This window comes from Pleurodeles waltl, chromosome 8, assembly GCF_031143425.1.
Source record: "Pleurodeles waltl isolate 20211129_DDA chromosome 8, aPleWal1.hap1.20221129, whole genome shotgun sequence".
NCBI classification, from domain to species: domain Eukaryota; kingdom Metazoa; phylum Chordata; class Amphibia; order Caudata; family Salamandridae; genus Pleurodeles; species Pleurodeles waltl.
Genome location: NC_090447.1, coordinates 760,047,435 through 760,067,731, shown reverse-complemented (window position 1 = coordinate 760,067,731; position 20,297 = coordinate 760,047,435). Strand labels below are relative to the sequence as shown.

The 20,297-nt window shown below is 39.3% G+C and overlaps 1 protein-coding gene across 3 annotated transcripts in view; it reads left to right on the top strand.

Annotated features, from left to right (window-relative positions):
- The window catches only part of GLRA2 (glycine receptor alpha 2), an 852,631-nt gene that overhangs the window by 391,320 nt on the left and 441,014 nt on the right, over window positions 1–20,297 (top strand). For all 3 annotated transcript variants that reach the window (XM_069205005.1, XM_069205004.1, XM_069205006.1), the window contains 2 exons: window positions 10,764–10,846; window positions 16,384–16,521. In XM_069205005.1, the coding sequence (XP_069061106.1) occupies window positions 10,764–10,846; window positions 16,384–16,521 (221 nt within the window). The remainder of the gene's footprint in view (window positions 1–10,763; window positions 10,847–16,383; window positions 16,522–20,297) is intronic.

The following is a 20,297-nucleotide window of genomic DNA, read 5'->3' as shown; positions in this document are numbered from 1 at the left end:
CCCTTGGAGATTCTGCTCAAGCAGGGATATATCACAAAGTCCAGTCTTTGTCCCCTTTCACAGGCAGAAGCAGCAACTACAGGATAGCCCAACAAAGCACAGTCACAGGCAGGGGCAGCTATTCAGCTCTTCTCCTTGGCAGGGGTTCCTCTTGATTCCTGTAGTAATCTGATTTTCAGGGGTTTTGGGTGCTCTTCCTATACCCCTTTCTGCCTTTGAAGTAGGCCTACTTCAAAGGAAAGTCTCTCTTGTTTGTGAAATCATGCCTTACCCAGGCCAGGCCCCAGCCACAAACCAGGGGGTTGGAGACTGCACTGTATGAGGGCAGGCACAGCCTTTTCAGGTGTGAGTGACCACTCTTCCCCTCCCTCCCAGCACAGATGGCTCATCAGGATATGGAGGCTACACTCCAGCTCCCTTTGTGTCACTTGTCTAGAGAGAGATACAAACAGCCCAACTGTCACACTGACCCAGACAGGGAATCCACAAACAGGCAGAGTCACAGAATGGTTTGAGCAAGAAAATGCCTACTTTCTAAAAGTGGCATTTTCAAACACACAATCTGAAAAACAACTTCACTTAAAGATGTATTTTTAAATTGTGAGCTCAGAGACCCTAAACTCCACATTTCTATCTGTTCCGAAAGGGAATCTGCACTATAATAATATTTAAAGGCACCCCCATGTTAACCTATGAGAGAGATAGGCCTTGCAACAGTGAAAACCGGATTTGGCAGTATTTCACAGTTAGGCCATGTAAACAACATAAGTACATGTCCCACCTTTAACATACACTACACCCTGCCCATGGGGCTACTTGGGCCCACCTTAGGGGAACCTTACATGTATAAAAAGAAAATGCCAAGTCAAATTGGCAGTTTAAAACTGCACACACAGACACTGCAGTGGCAGGTCTGAGCCATGTTTACAGGGCTACTCATGTGGGTGGCACAACGAGTGCTGCAGGCCCACTAGTAGCATTTGATTTACAGTCCCTGGGCACCTCTAGTGCCCTGTACTAGGGACTTACTAGTAAATCAAATGTGCCAATCATAATCATGGAAAGCCAATAACACATATATTTTACATAGGAGCACTTGCACTTTAGCACTGGATAGCAGTGGTAAAGTGCCCAGAGTATCAAAAAACAGCAAAAACAGAGTCCAGCACACATCAACAACTTGGGAAACAGATGCAAAACGTTAGCGGAGACCAGGCCGAGGATGCGAAGTCTAACACGGATGTTAGAAATTAGGTGTCTGGGTGGCAGAGGGTTGCACTCTGTCCAAAAAGGACCACAACTCTAGCCAAGGTAAGTCAGATACACACTAAAAGTTAACCTGTGCTCACCTTCTGGTAGCTTGGCACAGAGCAGTTAGGCTTAACTTAAGAGGCAATGTGTAAAGTATTTGTGCAACAGTGAAAACACCACAAAACTCCTCACCAGGTTAGAAAAATAAAATAGAGTGTATTTCTAATGGCAAAACAAGACCACACTGACAAAAATCCAATAAATAGAAGTCGAGATATGAATGTTTAAATAATAAATGTGCAAGTAGTGCTGAAAAGCAGTAAGTACCTATTGGGAGATCTGGTTGCACTGGCCCGGAACAAAGTCAAGAGTTCATACCACCCACGATGGAGAGCAGGCCAGGTACAAGACCCATGCAGGGACATCTGTGCAACAATACCTTAATCCTTGTCACATCACGAAATGAATCAATAATCCCCATGCAGTTCGGATGTTGTGCCGGATTTCTCCACACAGCTGTAGCGATGTATTAGTTCCAAGTTCGATGCACCATTTTTGAGTATGGCAGTTCTGAATCCAACGCACAGGTTAATCCACGCTGGCAAGGCATTGGGCCAATCATCTCTATGCACTAGCAGTGATGCATTGGTTCCGAAGCACTTGACCCAGAGGTGATGCAGTGGTCCTGAGGGCAATGTACCAGTCTGGTCCCTGTAGAAACATGATGGGTCGATCCTGATCACGCAGCAGGCGATTCATCGGTTCCGATTGGCAAAGCGGCGCTAATGCACAGGTTCTGGCAAATGCAGCACCTTATATGCCTTTCAAGTGCCCTGGACTGGATTGGCACCACTTGCCAGAGCAAGACTTGTAGCAAGCAAAGTTCAGGTGCTGTTTGTAGATGAAAGAGAGGTCTTTGATGTCCCTGACACTTCAAAACAGGAGGCAAGCCAGCAAGCCCCTGGAGTCACTTTGGTTCTGGGATATAGAGATTCAGGTCCAGTCATTCTCACTCCGAGGCAAGAGGGCACCAGGCAGCAGGACAGCTCAGCAAAGCAGGAGTTCAGCAGAGTAGCACCTCTGCAGAATGACAGTCCTTGTAGCAGCACAGCAGTTCTTCTTCCTGGTAGAGTATCCATAGGTCCAGAAGTGTACTGAGTTGGTGGTGTCAAAGATCCTGTACTTACATCCAGTTGTGCCTTTGAAAGTGACAGAGACTTCAAAGAAAAGTCTTTGAGGTGCACCGAGGCCCTCCCTTCATGTCCTGGCTCCGGCTCACTACAAGGGGGTAAGCAGCTCTTTATGAGTGGAAGGACACTGCCAATTCAGGTGTGACAGCCGCTCCTACCCATCCTGACCAGGATGGTCCATCAGAATGTTGATGGCTTATCAGTTACACTTATGCTCCCTTTATGTGAGGCTGTCCAGAGGGAATGCAGAAGCCTAACTGTCACCCCAACCTAGATGAGTATTGGGGACAGGCAATAGGCAGTAGGCACCAAATGGCTGAAATAAGAGAATGCCAACTTTCTAAAAGTGGTGTTTTCAAAACTGTAGTTTAACATCTAACTTCACTTTAGGTTGTGATTTTAAATTGTGAGTCCATAGACACCAAAAGTGACAAACGTATCTCATCCAGATTGTGAATTAAAATTATAAGATATAATAAAGGTAATCCCAATGCTATCATCTGGGAGAGACAGGCTGTGCAGTAGTGAACAATGAATTTGAGAGTTGTTCACTACCAGGGCAAGTATAACTTAAAAGTACATCTCCTGCTTTTTAAATAGATTGCACTCTGCCCTGTGGATCACATACAGCCCACTTTAGGGGTGACATATGTATAAAAAAGGAAGGTTTAGGCCTATCAAGATATGTATCTTGCCAGGTCGAAATGGAAGTATAACACTGCACACACAGGCTCTGCAATGGCAGGCTTGAGACATGGTTAAGGGGCTACTTAAGCAGGTGGCACTAATAGCATTTAATTTACATGCCCTGAGCACATGTAATTCACTTTATTATGGACTTGTAAATGAAATATGCCAATTGGGCATGGGACAATATTAGCATGTTTTAGGGAAGAGAGCATAAGCACTTCAACACTGGTTAGCAGAAGTAAAGTGCACAGAGTCCTAAAGTCAGAACAAACGAGATCAGAAAATGGAGGGAAGCAGGCAAAAAGTTAGGGGGAAAGCCACTGAAAGGTTGTCAAGTTCAACAGTGTGGCTAAGGCCATTTTAAAGAATCATGATATGGACAATGTTTGAAATACCTCTAATCTGGATCTAGTGTTAGAATTCTGGTTTTCAATATACAGAATTAAAAACAATTGCTTTAATACTTAAGTGAATAATAATAATAGAATGAGGGTTCATATAAACGTTCATGGTGCAAGCACTGTTCTTTAAAAAAATAAAAGTGTACGAATCTTTTGATTTGCAAGGTTGTGTTCATTTTTTCATTCTGATTCTTACGTATCAATCTACATAATTATTAGTTTTAATGTAAACGTCTGTTCTTCCCTTGGTGGTCAAATGCTAAAGTCCGCCTTTAAATATGTCATACATTTCTGTCTTTAGTGAACTATTTACAAATATTCAAACTGAGCTTTCCCAAGGTGCACAGGATCTTAGGTGGTCACTTCACTTTGTTCTACTTAAAGAAGAAATGCTGCAAAATTGTGATTTGCCAAGAATTATTAAACAAAAGTAGATCACTACTCATTTGTAATTTTTATAACTTGGTCCAAACATAATAAAAAACTCACAAGCTAAGCTGTCTCTCCTACACACACACACACACACACACACATACACACAAACAGACACAAACACACACTCACACACCTACACATACACACAAAAATAGTCTGTAGTCTAATGGTTAATCCCATGAGGATAGTTCTATACAATAAACATATTTTGAATCTATAATTATCACTATTGCATAAAATCATCTCATTAATAGGGTGGTGAACACAGTAATGTCCTCCCTTTCTAAAGACACCAAGAATATCCGAGAGGTTGCTTGGGATCTACAACTGTACACTGATTTTCTTGCTATCCTGTATATTTTTTTACAATTTAAAACAGTTTACTGAGTTCTTTATAAAGTATTCTATGGCTTTGTGAAGCGCATCACTGTAGTCACATCTTTTGTTTTAGATTAATGTTTAGATTTCATGTGGAATCTAATACTGGAATCATGTGAATCATTAGATTTCATTTCTGGCTCCAAAGCCTGTACAAATCTAAACACAAAATGACTCTTATCTTTCTCCTCTCTGGTCTTAGTACCACTGAAATGTCTGAAGGTCCGCAACAATCTGTCATAATAGGAATCTATTGACTCCTTAAACTCCTGAGTCGTTCTGTCAATTCTCAGCCAATCAATATCTCTGGGGGACACCTTTTCTTTTTAAAAAGCAATCACCTTCTGATACGTTTTAATCACCTCTCCAGGCAACGCCTTTGTCACTGGATCTCTTGGAGGTGCCCCGTCAGGCCAATCAACAGCAATTTTGCATTCAGTCCACAAATCGCTCGGAACCACAATGTCAATGTCAAAGTCAAACAATGTGTTCAAATCCTCCCACAAACATTTGGAAAGTTTAACAAATCTTTCAGTTTGCTTGTACCATTCTGCAGGTTTCTCTCTCAATTTTGGGAAATCATTTGTGAATGATAAAATATAATTCCTACTCTAAGGTACACAAACAAATCCTCCATCAGGAACTTCTTTTATGGGAAGCATCTTCACATCTCCCTTACTCTGACCTGCTCCAGCAGGATGTAGGGCTGTTATCACTTTCTTCTGACCCTTCTTCCCATCGTCCATCCAACTTGTCCAATGCACCCATATTCAAATGTAACAAATTAATTATCTAATCTAATCTGCAATCTCATTACCGGAGGTCTCGTGTTCATGATGTCCTTGTCACTGAATTTTTGACGATAACTCTTCTTTAAGAATTTTGATTTCTCCAAATCAACTACATATTTCTGTGCTAATACAGCTAGTCTTTCTTAAGTTTGTTCTGCATGTTTTGCATGCCTTTGCATATGAACCGCAGTTTGTCTTCCCTGTAAGCGTCTAATTGAAAAGCGTCTAAATTTCACAGTATCATCTCATTTAATTCTAATTTCAATTTGGACACATCTGTAGGTCTCTCTCTTTCTTAGGTTTGTACTGATTTTCAACTGTAACTGGTGCTCCTGCTGCACTGTAGTGCTCAGACCATTTAACCAATTGTTCAGTGTCTGGACATTAAACCCTTGCAAACCTATTGGAGGATTTGACAAAGCTTCTCTTAAAGTACTCACATTTGCTGGTTCTTGGGTATTCGCAATGGACATCTCTTCTTCTAATTGAAGGGTAATCTCCTACTTGGGGTATTATAACCAATGTTTAGAGTAGGCTCTGGCCTTTGTATAAAATATGGTGAGGATGTTTGAGGAAACCTCATATTAGGGGTAAATCCTGCATGGCTTGTTGTCAGAGTTGGATCTGAAATACGTGTAGGGGTCAATGGCCTTGAAAGTGAAATAATTCTTTCTAATTCTGAACCACTTGGGCTAACCAGTCCCTGGGCATTTGCCAGTAAAGGAGCGCTTGTGTGCAACTTCAGTATTTAGAACATTCATAACATTTGAAATGTTTGGAACATTTGGAACATTTAATGCATGTGCATTATTTCATGTCATACCTGGACCATATAAAGGAGCAACTGCACTGTTAATGCATCTGGATTAATGTTATTCATTATATTCGGATGAACTGTCATCCCTAGCCTTGTCCTGCCTGATTCAAATTTGAACCTTGTACTGTCTGATTAGTGCTCTGTTCAATGGGTACAGAAGGTATATCAAATATCACATTTCTTGATGTCTCACCTGACACTCCTGTCTTCTCAGAGTTGTATGGAGATGGACAATTTAACAGTGACTGATTTATAAAATCATCGTCCTAATCGCTCTCATATGTTTCAGCTTTTTTCTCTGTCTCTGTTATCTGTTCTGTCATTTCTTTCCCTTTAGTTTAGCTCTTTCTCTTTCGTCACTTGCAAAGGTAGAATACAATCAAGTTCCCCCTGTTATGTCTGCTGTCCAATCTATCTGCTGATGATCCCATCTTGCATCTACAACAGTCCTTATTGCTTTCTTTACTCTACCCTCATACTTCTCTTTCTGTCTCTGATGAGCTATATGTTCCCAAGTATTTAGTGCTTCAAATTGTGCAGGTTTTGAAATTGGTTTCATCTCATGTAAAATTTTCCTCTGGTTCTCAATAATTCTCAAATTGAATGTTTCATAGCGTGGACATGCTAATGCACCTTATTTCTCAGTGACCTTATGCCATTGTTCAAGTCACAAACATGCCTGAAGACCCATGTTGGACAATACATAATAACCTGGAGTACCTTAGGGCGGAGTCTCTATTCCCTTTCTAACTGGAATAAATGCATCACCTCTTATCAAACTTTTCAATGCTTTAAAGAACTTAATTTTCATTTAATATTTCAATAATGTACAATTGACTTTTCATTCTTATTGAGAAAGTAATCCTGTTCTCACAATCCTCTTTTTGATGTCAACAATCAATAGCAGCATTACTCTCCGTGACGTAGCCCATCAATACCAGTGAGGCTTCACACCAACCGACCTATACCAGTGCGACACCATGTGATGTCAGTCTCACTCCTTGCAGCATTTCACCCTCCTTTACAATGTCTCTCACAATCACTCTTTCTTGTAAGCCTAGGGCAAAATAATGCAAGCAAAAATCAATAACAGCTGTCTGCTTCACTAAAGGACTGGGTAATCAAACACTTCAAAAGCGATATAGAATATGTTTTCCGACTACGCTTTCCCAGTTATACTGTGAATGAGACTCGACCAGTGGATCTCACTTGGATTGGTACAGTTACCATGTGTGTACTCAAAATTCATTTATACCAACCCCTCACATCAGGAAAACTAATGGTACTGTCGAAGACATCTCCCAATCAGCACCTCACACTGCAGAAAAAAAATTGACCAAGTGTCTTCTATACTTCTGCATTATCCTGGGATCTAAGGCCACTATGGACCCATTAACCAACACAAGATCTTAACAAAAAGCACCACATTCACGCAACAATTTCAAAAATCGGCAAAACACTTCACAAACATCAGTCCTAAGCATAAGCAATGCAAAGTTCAGACCCTATTAATATTCCCTCATCCGCTGCAAAGGAACGTTGCTAGAACTCCTTTAATCTTCTGAATGAACCATGAGATCAGAATTTGGGTTTAGTAAGGCCCAATTTCAAAATAGGACTCCCTAATTCCCTAATAGTATCTCTCTTTTACTGTCTTGTTGCTACGATCTCCCCTGTGCCCCCACATGGGAGAGACCAGTCCTCTGCTACTAGATTTGATGGCTCATTTCAGGTATGCTCTAACCAAGGTTGAAAAATCTTTTCACCCTAAGTTGGGGTTAAGAGTGGTTAGCATCACCATCAATCAACATTTAATTTACAGTATGACCAAAGTGGGCACACAATGAAAACCTAAATCAGAAATAAAGTTAAAGAGGTTATCACAGATAAGTACTCAGGTTAGCATAAACAATTCTCAACACCAGGCTATAAAGATACAGTATAACCATTGGGAGAACAAAACATTGGAAAATTTTAAAGGCCTGGTGTAGATTTTGGTGAAGTGGTTACTCTGTCACAACATGACAGGCACCCCGTCCGCTATATTACAAGTTCTCTAGGCTATAATCGAATTGTAATTTGGAGGTTGATCCAGTAGATTTGTGACGGAGTAACCCCCTTCACCAAACTCTGAATCAGAGCCGTAGTCTTGTCAACATGAAACAAACTAAACACTTGATTAATGCAATGCAAAACAATAAAAGTAAAATTTGGTGCTCTGAAAACCCCAACTCTTCTGAACATTTGAGCACTCTAGCAAACATCTAAATAGCTAACTAAACCATGGGGAGTCCCTTCAAGACAATAATTTACTTAATGGCATGCGCTGGACTACAAAACATGGGAACAAAATGAAAAAAGGAAAGAAAGGACAAAAAGAAGGTTGAAAAATGACATTTGGGGCAAAATGAAGCCTGCTAAAGTTGGTAAGAAGTAAGCAAAAAGGGAATGTGACAGCATCACAGAAGCTTGGTCAAGAGCCTTCTCATGGGTCAGGAAAAACCTTAATCTTCTCAGAAAGCATTTGAGAAAGTGCAGGGCAATGGCAAAGAGGTCTGTACCTCTCAAAGTCCAAAGGGCTTCTCCCACTACAGCTAACTGAAAACAATATATTTAAGTCCAATGTGAATGATGAGTTGTCCATTGGTACCGCCATATGAATAAAAAGATTTAAATTGTCCAATCAAGGCCCATCATACAACAGATATCTGCACCATCTGGGCAAGTTCCCAGGACTGTCATGGGAAGGTTTCCATATTTGCTCTCCAGTACATCTTTGCAAAGATTATGAATAAATTCAATCTTCATGTTCCCTGTTTCTTCATGTACTGCCCCCAAGGTTACTTTTTTAGACTCTCTATGAACAAAACAATAGCACAACTATTTACAAACTAACATTTTGTGTAAATGAAATTTTAAAAACTACACATTAGCAGAAAAGAAGACAACTTTCCCTCATTCTGTGAGACTGGGGACTAGCAGGCCTTAACACGACTAAACTAAATCAGAATTAAGATGACACACTATAGTCATGCTAAACAAACATATGTAAATGTTTCAATAGTAAAATCATCATTAATAAATCTTGTCTAATTTCATTTAGCTTGCAAAAGTGAAATAACTTGTTAATCCATGTCAGTAAATATAATGGTGAACTACATTTCTTCAGCATTAGCCTATAACATTTAACAGACATCCATCGAGAAAATCATTGTCATTTCAATGATAACTATTCTTTAAAATTATAAGGAAACCTATAGAATCAAACATAATGCTTATAATTCAATATATATGATTATACCACATGCATTACAACACTAGTCTATGGTGAATGCACATCAATATTGGCTTTTAAGTGACCAAGTTTACATTAGTTTTTTTTATCAGTACACAAAATAAAATGTGAAGTATAGTCACATTTAGATCATCATTGTGACGTCAAGGGTAGCCTCCAAATCTCCGCTGAACCAAGACATTGCCATTTTCTCCTGGCACACTCATTACTGTTTGCTTCTCTGACCTGCAGCTGTAGTGTAAAACTTCAGTACACCCAAAAGTATGTCCCATGGGTGCAGGGGAGCACTCAGTGAGGAAAACATCTTAGCTTGCTGTGCTGTACCTGGTATTACAACGGATGGAATGTGTGGTCAGTGTTAATGAATGATTATAAGAACTCAGGGGCTGATTTAAGTGCCCCTAGCGTCTCCTTGCATCACATTAGCATCATTTGTTTATGCTAATGTGGCCCAACAAGGCCAAAATCACTGCACCAAATTTACAAGGTGGCACAATGCATGCACTGGGCCCCTTTGTAACCCTTTGCGCTACATTATGCCTGCGCTAGGCATAATCTATGCAAGGGGGGTGTTCCTCCATTAGGGGTGCTGAAAAAAAGGTGCAAAGAAATCTAAAGATTTTTTCACATCATTTATGTTGGCACTTTTAATGCCATTGTTTTCAATGAGCCTCAATGGGCTTTGCAGGATTAGCGTAAAAATTGTTGACTCTAATCCTGCAAAGCTCTGAACTAGCATCAAAAGTTTTGACACTATTTCCTCAACTACCGCCAAGGTGCACCAAATCGTAGATACAGCACACACATGGTGACATTAGGAGGGAGCTAAGGGGTGCAAGAAAAGTGACGCTGGACTGGGTGCAGCGCCACTTTTCTTAAATCAGGGCCTCAGTGTTTTGACCTCGTTGGAGAGATAAATGCACTGCAAAATGTTGACCTTCCAAAAACATGAAAGCATATGGGGCAGATAAAATGAGCTGTTTTCTCCTCATTTCTAAGGAAAACTGGAGAAACTTTTGCATTTTAGCTTTTTACTCTCGGATGATATTTATTTATGTACACCTATAGTGAGATATATGAATTAAGCCTCCTATGTAGTGTCCATGGTATGAGAAATATGTGTGGATTTCTGTTGAACAACTTGTACTAAATCATAATATAATTTTGATAAACGCCCTTGGGATGCTACACCATTTTCGTAAGTGTTGAGATTCTGAAAATTCCTTTAATTGTTGGTGCATTAATTTTATATGTGCCAGAAACACATGGATATTATTAAAGTAATATCGTGGCAAAGCTGCCTCCCTTAGTGTTGCATTTTTGCTGGATAGCGCTTTTTAAGTCCAGTGTCACAATTTTTTATAATCACTGTAAGATCGAACCACTCCCAAGAGTAAGCGAGCTGTTGTATGCCATATCTGTGTAGTTAAAAGTATGTGTGGAACACTGATTCCACTATTGAAGCCATTATTTGTTCTTGCTGCTTACCGAAATGTTACATTTCTCCACCTCTAGGCTGACGTTAATTTTATCCTGTCCAATGGACTTGAAGAACTTTCCCATGGATGTACAGACGTGTGCAATGCAATTAGAGAGCTGTGAGTAACTTTTCTCTAAGGCTTTTTTCTTGTCAATTTTGCCTTACAACTTTTATATGTTCTTTCTTAGCTACATGGTGATTCGAACGTATGTCACATAGAACTGATGTAAGAAGAAGATTTATAAAAATATGTAACAAATCTAATACATTGTCAAGTCATGTTTGTTTATTACCCCCCAAAAAATAATGCCTGATTTCGGAGGCTGAGATACTCAGGCATAAATGTGACGGATATCCTGTCCCCACAATTCCAAGTGCATTACATCATATGGTACTGATAACACAACAGGCAAGCTGTCTATCACATTTGCGATGGAGTATCCCATCTGTCAAACTCTAAATCAGGCCCACAGTCTTTGATGGATGACACTGAATAGCCACTGTAAGAACACATAAAAGGGGCAACATTATGGCTACTTTGACTATCCCACTCATGCCTTTTGTTTCTGCTGCAGTGTTTTTCTTATCTCCTCCTCATTGCCCATGTGCCTCTCATAACTTTTGCTCTTTTTACCACCTCAGGCCTAAATTATAGAACACACTCCCTACCCATATTAGGAATGGGCCATCTCTAGCCTCATTCAAAAGACAATTGGCAACCACTTTCTTGAATAACTTTTTGTTGAGGCCTCCTTATTTGTTCCTGACTTGTTTTGCTGGTTTTAGGACTCCATCAACCATGGCACTGTTAAGCAGGGTCACAGAACATATGTTTTTTCCTTAAACATGTACTGTGTATTGGGTTCTCCTAACTGGTGTTTTTAACTGCCCTGTAATGCTTTGGTTTATGGCGTAGGAAATGCAGAAGTGGAGTGGAATATAAATATCATATTGGGCTGCAGAATGTATTTACACTACTCACATATTTGTGGCTTCATGAAGAACAATTAGGTATTGGCTGGGCGGCAGTTTAAAAGTACTCGAGTGACTTTTGACAAGGAAGAGTGTTTTTGCTATGGAAAAGGGTATACTTTAGCAAATTGACAGTCACCTCAAATCAATTCAATTCAATTCTTTATTCATGATTTGAAACTCAAAAGAGGTCCACAAAATCAAAACAATACAATATAAAACTGCCATAACCTTGTGTCTTAAAAATAAGAGCCAAATAGAAAGTGCATAAATACAGATTTAAAAATAAATGACTTCATAATAAATATCTAAGGAGGATCTCCACATGCATAACAAAAGGAATTCTACAAATTGCTCCGTAATGAGCTTCCAAGGAGTTCCCAATCCTAAAGGGCAGTCCTAGCTCCAGGTTTAAAATACATACATTAGACCATAAAAACATTAAAAATGAAACCTAAAATAGTTAACTTATGTGCAAAATGGTCTATAATGCACTTCCAAAGAGATACTCCCCCAGTCAAAGCAGCAAACAGTATGTGCAAATTTCTCAAAGTTGAGCAAACAGAAGAGATTCCTCCCCCAATATAGAAGCAATCCTAAAAACCATTAATATAAATTCATAGAACCATTACAAAAATTAAACATTCTCATACAAACGACTTCATTCTTAGGATAAAAAACAAATTCTTGTGCTGCCTCTGCAGAATTAACATTATTCTGTAAAAACATTGGCCATAAAAGGCAACGTCCCAGAGGTAGTAATAAGGGGCAGGCAAAGAGAACATGATTAAGACCGTGGATCCCAAGATCACTCGTTAAAATCTTTCTATTTTTACCAGAAGAGCACCGGTTTGTCATTAAATCATTTAGCCTGAGCATAGTCATACAAAATAATATCATGAAACGACTAATACCATGGTCCAAGTTCCAGGTCAGGTACTTCTGGGCTACCTTAGGGGGACTAGAAGAAGTAGTCAGGTCTAACTTTTTCTTCATTATACAGTACAGTATGTATAATCTGTTTGATAGCAAATAATGCTTGCAGTGCCTTTTCGTAAAGTTTTAAATTCAAAAGAAGAAATGGAGGTCACAACATCTTCCTGTAAATCAAATGGTTCAGCGCCAGAGTAAAATTTTGAGAGAACAACTATTTGCCTAGATCTAACCCAAATATTTCTTGATTCATGAGATTCCTTATGGAGTCCTTTTCACTATTCTTCAGCTGATAACCCCACTGAATCACACTGGCCAATCCTTGCACATAAGAACTTGTCAAACTGAATTCCAACCTAATTCCTCCAAAGTGTGCCTTTTCAGCCCGCTAGGCAGGGTACGTAAGATATGTGGCATTAGGGTATGGTAGATGTTGTCATAGGGAATAGTTACAAAAGCTGTTTGTCTCTGTGTAGGTAGTTATATTTTCCTTGAACAGGCCTTGTTACTTACCGGTAATATCCATTTACTGATTTACCAATCAATCTCCAAATCTTCTTAGTATTTGAAAGGAAAAAAGTTTCATGAACATTAAGTTATTTATGTGCAGATATTAAATTTCATATCTTTACTTTTCAGTTTTTAACACAATAGCACCTCCTCTGATAGACATTTTCCACTCTGTTCTTTACCTGTAAACTACAGCGTTTTATAAAGGGATTTGTTGATGCCCATCTAGTGGCCCTATGTATTTCTTGTGTTGAAATACATTTTGCCTCAGTCTATGAGGTTGCAATACTTCTTATAGAGGAAGTGTAAATAGCAAACAGAGGCTGTTGATTCATTGCCTCATAAGCTTTCAACATATCAATTTTATCCACCTACTAAGGTATCAGTTTTGCAAAAGCAAACAAAGGAGAATTAGATAAACAAAAAGGTTGAGTTTGCTGTAAATAAATTAAAACTACTCTTTTGACATCCAGGCTTTGCATATTTTCTTCTTCCAGGGAGGAAGGGTTTAGCATTAAAATTGTAAGAATTATCTTGTGTTTTAGAAGAAATGTGGAGGTAGTTTTTTAAAAAGCAAGACCCAGGCGTTAAACATTTTAGCAACCAAACTTTCAGGTATGAAGAGACTTTCATTGAGACATCTATCTCTCCTAAGTGCCTAGCTGGCGTGTATCTGATAGAAATTCCACTTTAGCTATCAAGAATGCTAAATGTACAATTTGTATGTTTCAGATGGTGATGTTTGTAAACACTTTAACACCCTTTGTAATCCCAAAGTGGAGGGGGGATTTGAATCATAGGTCTTTTATTGGAAAAAATATTTTAAAAGTGTTCGCACCAAGAACTCTACTGATCAAACAGGATTTTGTAAGTCTCTAATTTCCTTTATAGAAGCCAATTGGATATTTAAGGTAGAAAGAGATAGATCTTTCTGAAATCTGTCAGTCAAACATTACAGGAGTTTTAAAGGATTACATGAGGCAAGATCAAGATTTCTGTCTTCACACCATTTTTTAAAATATTTTTAATGTCTGCTATAAGATTTCCTAGTGGATCTGCTATGTCTTTCCTGTATATCCAAAGCAGCCTCTTCTGTACACCTCAAGTGACATAGAGGTGCCTTTCCAATCTCCAAGTCAAGAGGTGAAGCCATACCAGAGACTGAAGAAGAAGGTGAGGCCTGGGAGACATTGATAATTGAAAGGGGGTAAATGAGACAGATGGTTTAAGAGACCAAACCACAGTATTACTTTCACCTTCTCCCGCTGAATCTTCTTCAGCACCTGGGAGGGGGCAATAAGGGAAATGCATACAGGAGGCCTGTAGGCCAGTGAAATGCTAGTGCATCTGTCCTCTAGGCTTCTTTGCACCTATTCCGTGAGCAAACCAGGGGTAGAAGAAAATCTTCTTTTTAGGCAAACATGTCACCCAAGAATTTCCTAGCCTGTTTGTCATTATCTGGAATATGTCTGGATGAAGATGAAGCAATATTGTGAGGGGAACTTTCTGCTCATATTGTCTGCTAACTTGTTTAGTACCCTTCAGTATGAGTCTCAGTTAGAGGCAATCCATTTTCCGCTTAACATATGGAATGGGCCAGCATAGCCAGATTAGGAGACTCTGGTCCTCCTTGTCTCGAGATATCTGTTTATTATTCAGAGGGATATCTCATTGAATGTGTCTGGCTTCCTGACGCCCTGCACAAATACAGCTTCCAGCCTTGCCTCACAGGAACAGTTTTATAACAAAAAATAACTCAGTCACAAAGTAAAACCTTGCACTCAAGCAAGGAAGGAAATCTACGTAAGTGGCACAGTGACCTAAGTGGTTGCAGAATCTTTCTTTGTCCCATTCAGAACTTCTGGCATCATAATTGAAAGGCTTTGGTGGGAGCTGGATGATGATTTATCTGAATTTTAGCAAACCTCACCCACCTCTGCTTTTTCCTTGCTGTGATGGAGGGCTTGTATCTTCTGAAAATAAACTAAGCCTGAAAGTAAAGCATCTATATGGCCCACTTGATCTACCTGACCTCTGTTTCATTGGAGTCAACTTAGAGTTCCAGTGAACTGTGAATAGACTTTTCCTTATCTCTTTGTGGTTTCTTGGTGCTTTATGTCTCTAAATTTCAAAAAGACATATCTTTGGCCCGATTCGTTGAATTTTGATTGTTTTGCTATGTTTTTGCTTATGAAATGAATGTAAGATTTTTGAAAACGGTTTGGGGATTTTATTGTGTTGTTCTCTTGACTTTAAAGTTGTTTGGTTCTGCTTGAACATTCCATGCACTTCTCTGTAGAACTTCTGCTGCTTGTGCCTTTGATGCCAGAGGTTGAACGCATATTCTTTTAAAGCTTTGTTACTATCTAGCCAGATTGTGTTTGTTATGTTGGTAGAGTAATCACTCCCTAGTTAACAATCCCAATTCTGACAATATTTTGATCAGCATTGATCTGTAATTTTATTAATGCAATTACAATTTTCTTGCACATTTTGATGGAATTGCAGGTCTTCATTTCCCTTTAGCAGAAACTGTTTGCTGGTTACATTCAGTATTAAAGTGTTTCATGCTTTGAAATGTACTCACTCTCACTTTAGAGGTGTATCAAATTAAGATTTATACTATCCCATGCATCAGACCTCATATCTGGATGGACACATTTTACCCAAACATGTGAAAGACTATACAAGACAGTTATCATTGGTTTTAGAATGTATTGAATGTAGATGAATGTATACTTTATAACGTAGTTTTATCAAGTTGTCTTCGAACAGCCTGCAGTATAATATCTCCTTATTATGAGCTATATTACAAGACAGAAATGTGAAAATGAGAGACAACAGAACAAAGTGAAGAAATTAACAGATTGTGATTGTGTAATCAAATACGTTTCCTTCGTCTTGGCCACCAATAAGGCACTTGGCAATCAGGAATGTGCTTTAAAAAACTATTTAAATTTTGTAAATGTTGAATTTGTTAGATTTCATTCATGTCCCCAACTCTCTTCTGTTGGGATTAGTTTTTATGTTCTCCTTATAATTATTCATAGTGCAGGGTTAACAATACCACAATCGATTTCTGAATATCCTGAAGCACACTGTTGCAATAGTTTGGTGCTGACTATCTACAAGTGGAAGCATTCTCTTTCAAATAACATGTTCCTTTTTATGTAATTTTACAAAAGTTAATTCCAGAATTTGTAGTTTGCTGTTTTCTAATATCAATTTTCTTTCATTTAGTTGGGTATACCATGCATGACCTCATATTTGAGTGGTTGGACGTCGGTCCTGTCCAGGTAGCAGATGGATTAACACTGCCACAATTCATCCTGAAAAAAGAAAATGAGCTTGGTGACTGCACAAAACACTACAACACTGGTGAGTGCTCAAATATTATGTGTATTCTGCTCTGTACTTAACGCACAATCCTTATGATTTTATAGGTCACTGAAACACGTATGTCCTACTAAAATCCACCTCTACAGACTGGAAGTTTATCATGGCAGTTATTACAGGGCTCCATTCAGTTCAAGATCAAATTGTATTCGCAAAAAATATATATTTTTATCAGTAGTTAGGGAATTTGTGGAGTTCAAGTGTCAACTGCACATCACAGTAGGCAGTGCAGCGCAGGTGGCTCTCATCTTCACAGCCAGGTAGGCCCTGCCGAGGGCTCCATTTGTAAGCACAGGTTAGAACATCACTGGCATTACAATTGACTCCTACAGGACCGAGCCAACCTAGTACTATACTGCCATGAACAATGGGAGATTTATGGGATTGACATGCATATTGATGCAGAGTCATACTGCGTGTGGCAGGGTCTTCAGGACCCTCCTCACAATGTGCACTGCAACACCATTAGTTAGCATTAGGCCGAAGGTAGACTACTTTATGTTAGAGTAGGTCATTGAGGGGGAATAAGTAGAATATTTGAGCACTGCTCAGTCTTGAAGAACTTGATGCATTTCAAGTCCATTTGATGTACATGCCTCCTTGTTTTTAAAAGGTTGATGGAAAATACCATTAGTACCAAAGTTGCTTGACCCATCAACTGTAGCCTATTCTTAAGAGCAAAGGGGCCACATTTTGTTCCCAACTTGAAGAGTGTCTACCAGGCTGAGCAAAGGTAAGCCTGACAGACAATATTCTTGTTCAGGTCATGCAGTCAGAAGCTATACATGGGATAAATATGCATGTGCCTGGCTAAATGAGCTGCACTTTACCAGGCTGAATATGTCACAGCTCGGTGGTGATGACCTTCTCAGCCTGGCAAAGCCCATCGAGGACCTCTCCCTCATGATGAGGGGGAGTGTGACAGAGAGCCTTGGACCTGGGATCTCAATTTTTAAGCCTTGAAGTGCCCGGAGCTAAACGTCTATCACTGACACTTTATCACAAAGTGAGGTTGGGTCAGCAGTCTTACTGACAACATCCCACTCTGTGATAAGTGAGGGGCTGCCGCCTCCTCTTATTGGCAGTCCCAACCCTGCTAGAATCACTGAGGCTTTCCTCCCCATGACGCTGCAGCAGTAAAGGTTTGTTTTTAATGTTTGGTGCAAGCATGCCATTGTGTATGTATGAATGTATGTGTATTAGTGAGTGCGTGCTGTGAATACTCATGTGTGTGCGTGTGTGCATGTGCGTGGGTGTGAGCGAGAGTGCATGTGTGCATGCTTGCTCCTCTGTCTGCTTTATTTACTGGATGCAACTGAAATCCCTACCATCAAGTCACAGCCGATTTGCAAACCAAAGGCACTGTCTGCGTCACAGAGATGTGCCTGAATGTGAATCCACAGGGAAGACAAACACACTTGGGCCTCACTGGACTACCCATGGTCTGTGCCACTATAGAGTCTGTTCATACCTTGCAGAGACTCTAGCAGGATGCTTTCTATAGGTTGGGTCACACCTCGGTACTAAGGAGCCGAAGAATACAACTATGGTGTATGTACACATATTTGTTATGCATCCTAAAATAAAGTATAAGAAGTGAATGGTAATAATAGTGGTAATAATAATCACAAGTGACTACTAGGAAAGTAACATACACCTTGCGTCATATAAAAGGACTAACAAGAGACAGTGTTGTATTTTCTGTCAATCTTTACAAATCTGCTAAATTCCTGCCCATCATTCCACTACCATATGTGAAATGAGTACTGACCACATGTTAGCATGGGCATACTCCTCAACTGTTCATCAGAACACCTCCATGAATGAAACAGCCCCTTGTAGCTTTCAGCTAAAGCAAAGTTTTTTAAAGTCGTTCACAGAATGAAAAGAATGTGAGCAGACTATTCTTCCTTACTATGGTGTGCAAGAATGCATCATGAGAAATGTACAAAAGTAAGGCGATGAGAACTTAGCATGTGAATTATATATGCCATGTATAGGGTACAATTCAGATTTATACATATTGGGCTAGATGCACGAACAGTAGTAATAGTGATTACCAAATCCCGATATTTTGTAAATAGCTATGTTGTAATCACTATTTCTACATTACAAATGTGTTATCTAGCCCTTATTCCCTAAATAGCGTTTCGTAGTGGGTCGCAAATAGACCTACCTTGGAATAATAATGAGGTAGGTTGCAATTTTTGGCCCACTAGGATTCGCTGCCATCACAGGAATGGTGGCATGCTGGGATCAGCAGACCACTGTGTCTCTGATTGCATTTAAATAAGGGAATCTTTTTTTTTAACAGCAGCCCACCTTCGTTAAAATAAAACGGGATGTTTAAAAAAAAAAAATGTTTCATTTTACTTTTTGAAAGTAGCCAGTGGTCCATGGGACCACTGCCTGCTCATAAGAATTTTTTTAACATTGTCAAAGGGAAAGGGGTCCCAACAGGACCCCTTCCCATTTGTGAATCGGTTACCACCAACTTTCAGTTGGTGTTAAAATGCGAATGTTTTGTGACTGCATTTTGGCTGCAGAACATCAGTACATAATGTTCAGATTCCCTATTTGGAAATGGAAAGGGACGCCATAAATATGTCACTTCTAAATAGAGATTCTGTTTTTTGTTCACAAACCCACAATGTAATTCAAAAACAAGTTACTGAATCGCAATTTGGTGTTAGTACCTTACAAAAAGCCTTTTTGCTTTCACAAACGGCCTGATTCTGCAAATCAGGTTGTTAGTGACAGCAAAAATGTTACAGACATCTAGCCCCAAGTCAATAAATAATAAAATTATTAATAGCTCGTACAAACACATACACACACATGCATCAACAGTCTAAATAATTAGATTACATGTCCATATTATGTTTTTATGTATTGTTTATCAGGTGGCATGTGCCAACCCTGTATGTTGATCCTTTACGCCAACATCAGGCATCATGAGGTGACAAAGCTCTCATACCTTATTGAAGCACTGAGAAAAATTACAGCTAAAAACAAACAAGGTTTTGCTGGGGCCCACAAAGCTACATCTTGTAATCAGGATTGGTTTAGGTAACTAATTAAACAGAAAGCTATTCAGAATCACAACTGCGCAGAAACTTCTTGTTTGACTTTAAATTAAAGAGAAGTCCTGACTCCATCAAGGACAACTTGAACTAATACAAAACTCCTGAATCCTCTAAGAACGAGGATACTTTGGGCCCCTTCTCAAGTTTATTCTCTGTCTAAATTCAGTCTAGCTTTACAAATCAAAGTCTTAAAGAATTTAATCTTCCAGATTACAGTACGTTACAATGACTGTGAAACCCCTTATTGCCACCATTACACTGACTTAATACATCCTTCCATCATGACATAGTACTTAAGGAACTAATGGTTTAGATAACATTCCCATTGCTGAAGAAACTAGCCATAGATCCTGAAGCGATTTCAGTTTTACCCTGCATGCATACATTTTAGTCCTGGCTAAATCCATGAGTAAGTGGAAATTAACGACCTCAGCCCCAAATGTCAGTCACATTGCAGTCCTCTTAGGTATACAAATGGTACACTACCTGATATCAGAGCAGAACTTTTGTTAGTGCTGAATGGAGTTCTAATTGGTATCATTTGTTGTCACTTTATAACAAAGTGTATTGTGATATTCCCCTGGGTGAGCTGGAAATTTTAAGTGAAATTTTTAAGAGTGGCACATTAATGGGTCTGCTTGTTTCTAGTAAAAAAAAATAATTCATGAATTT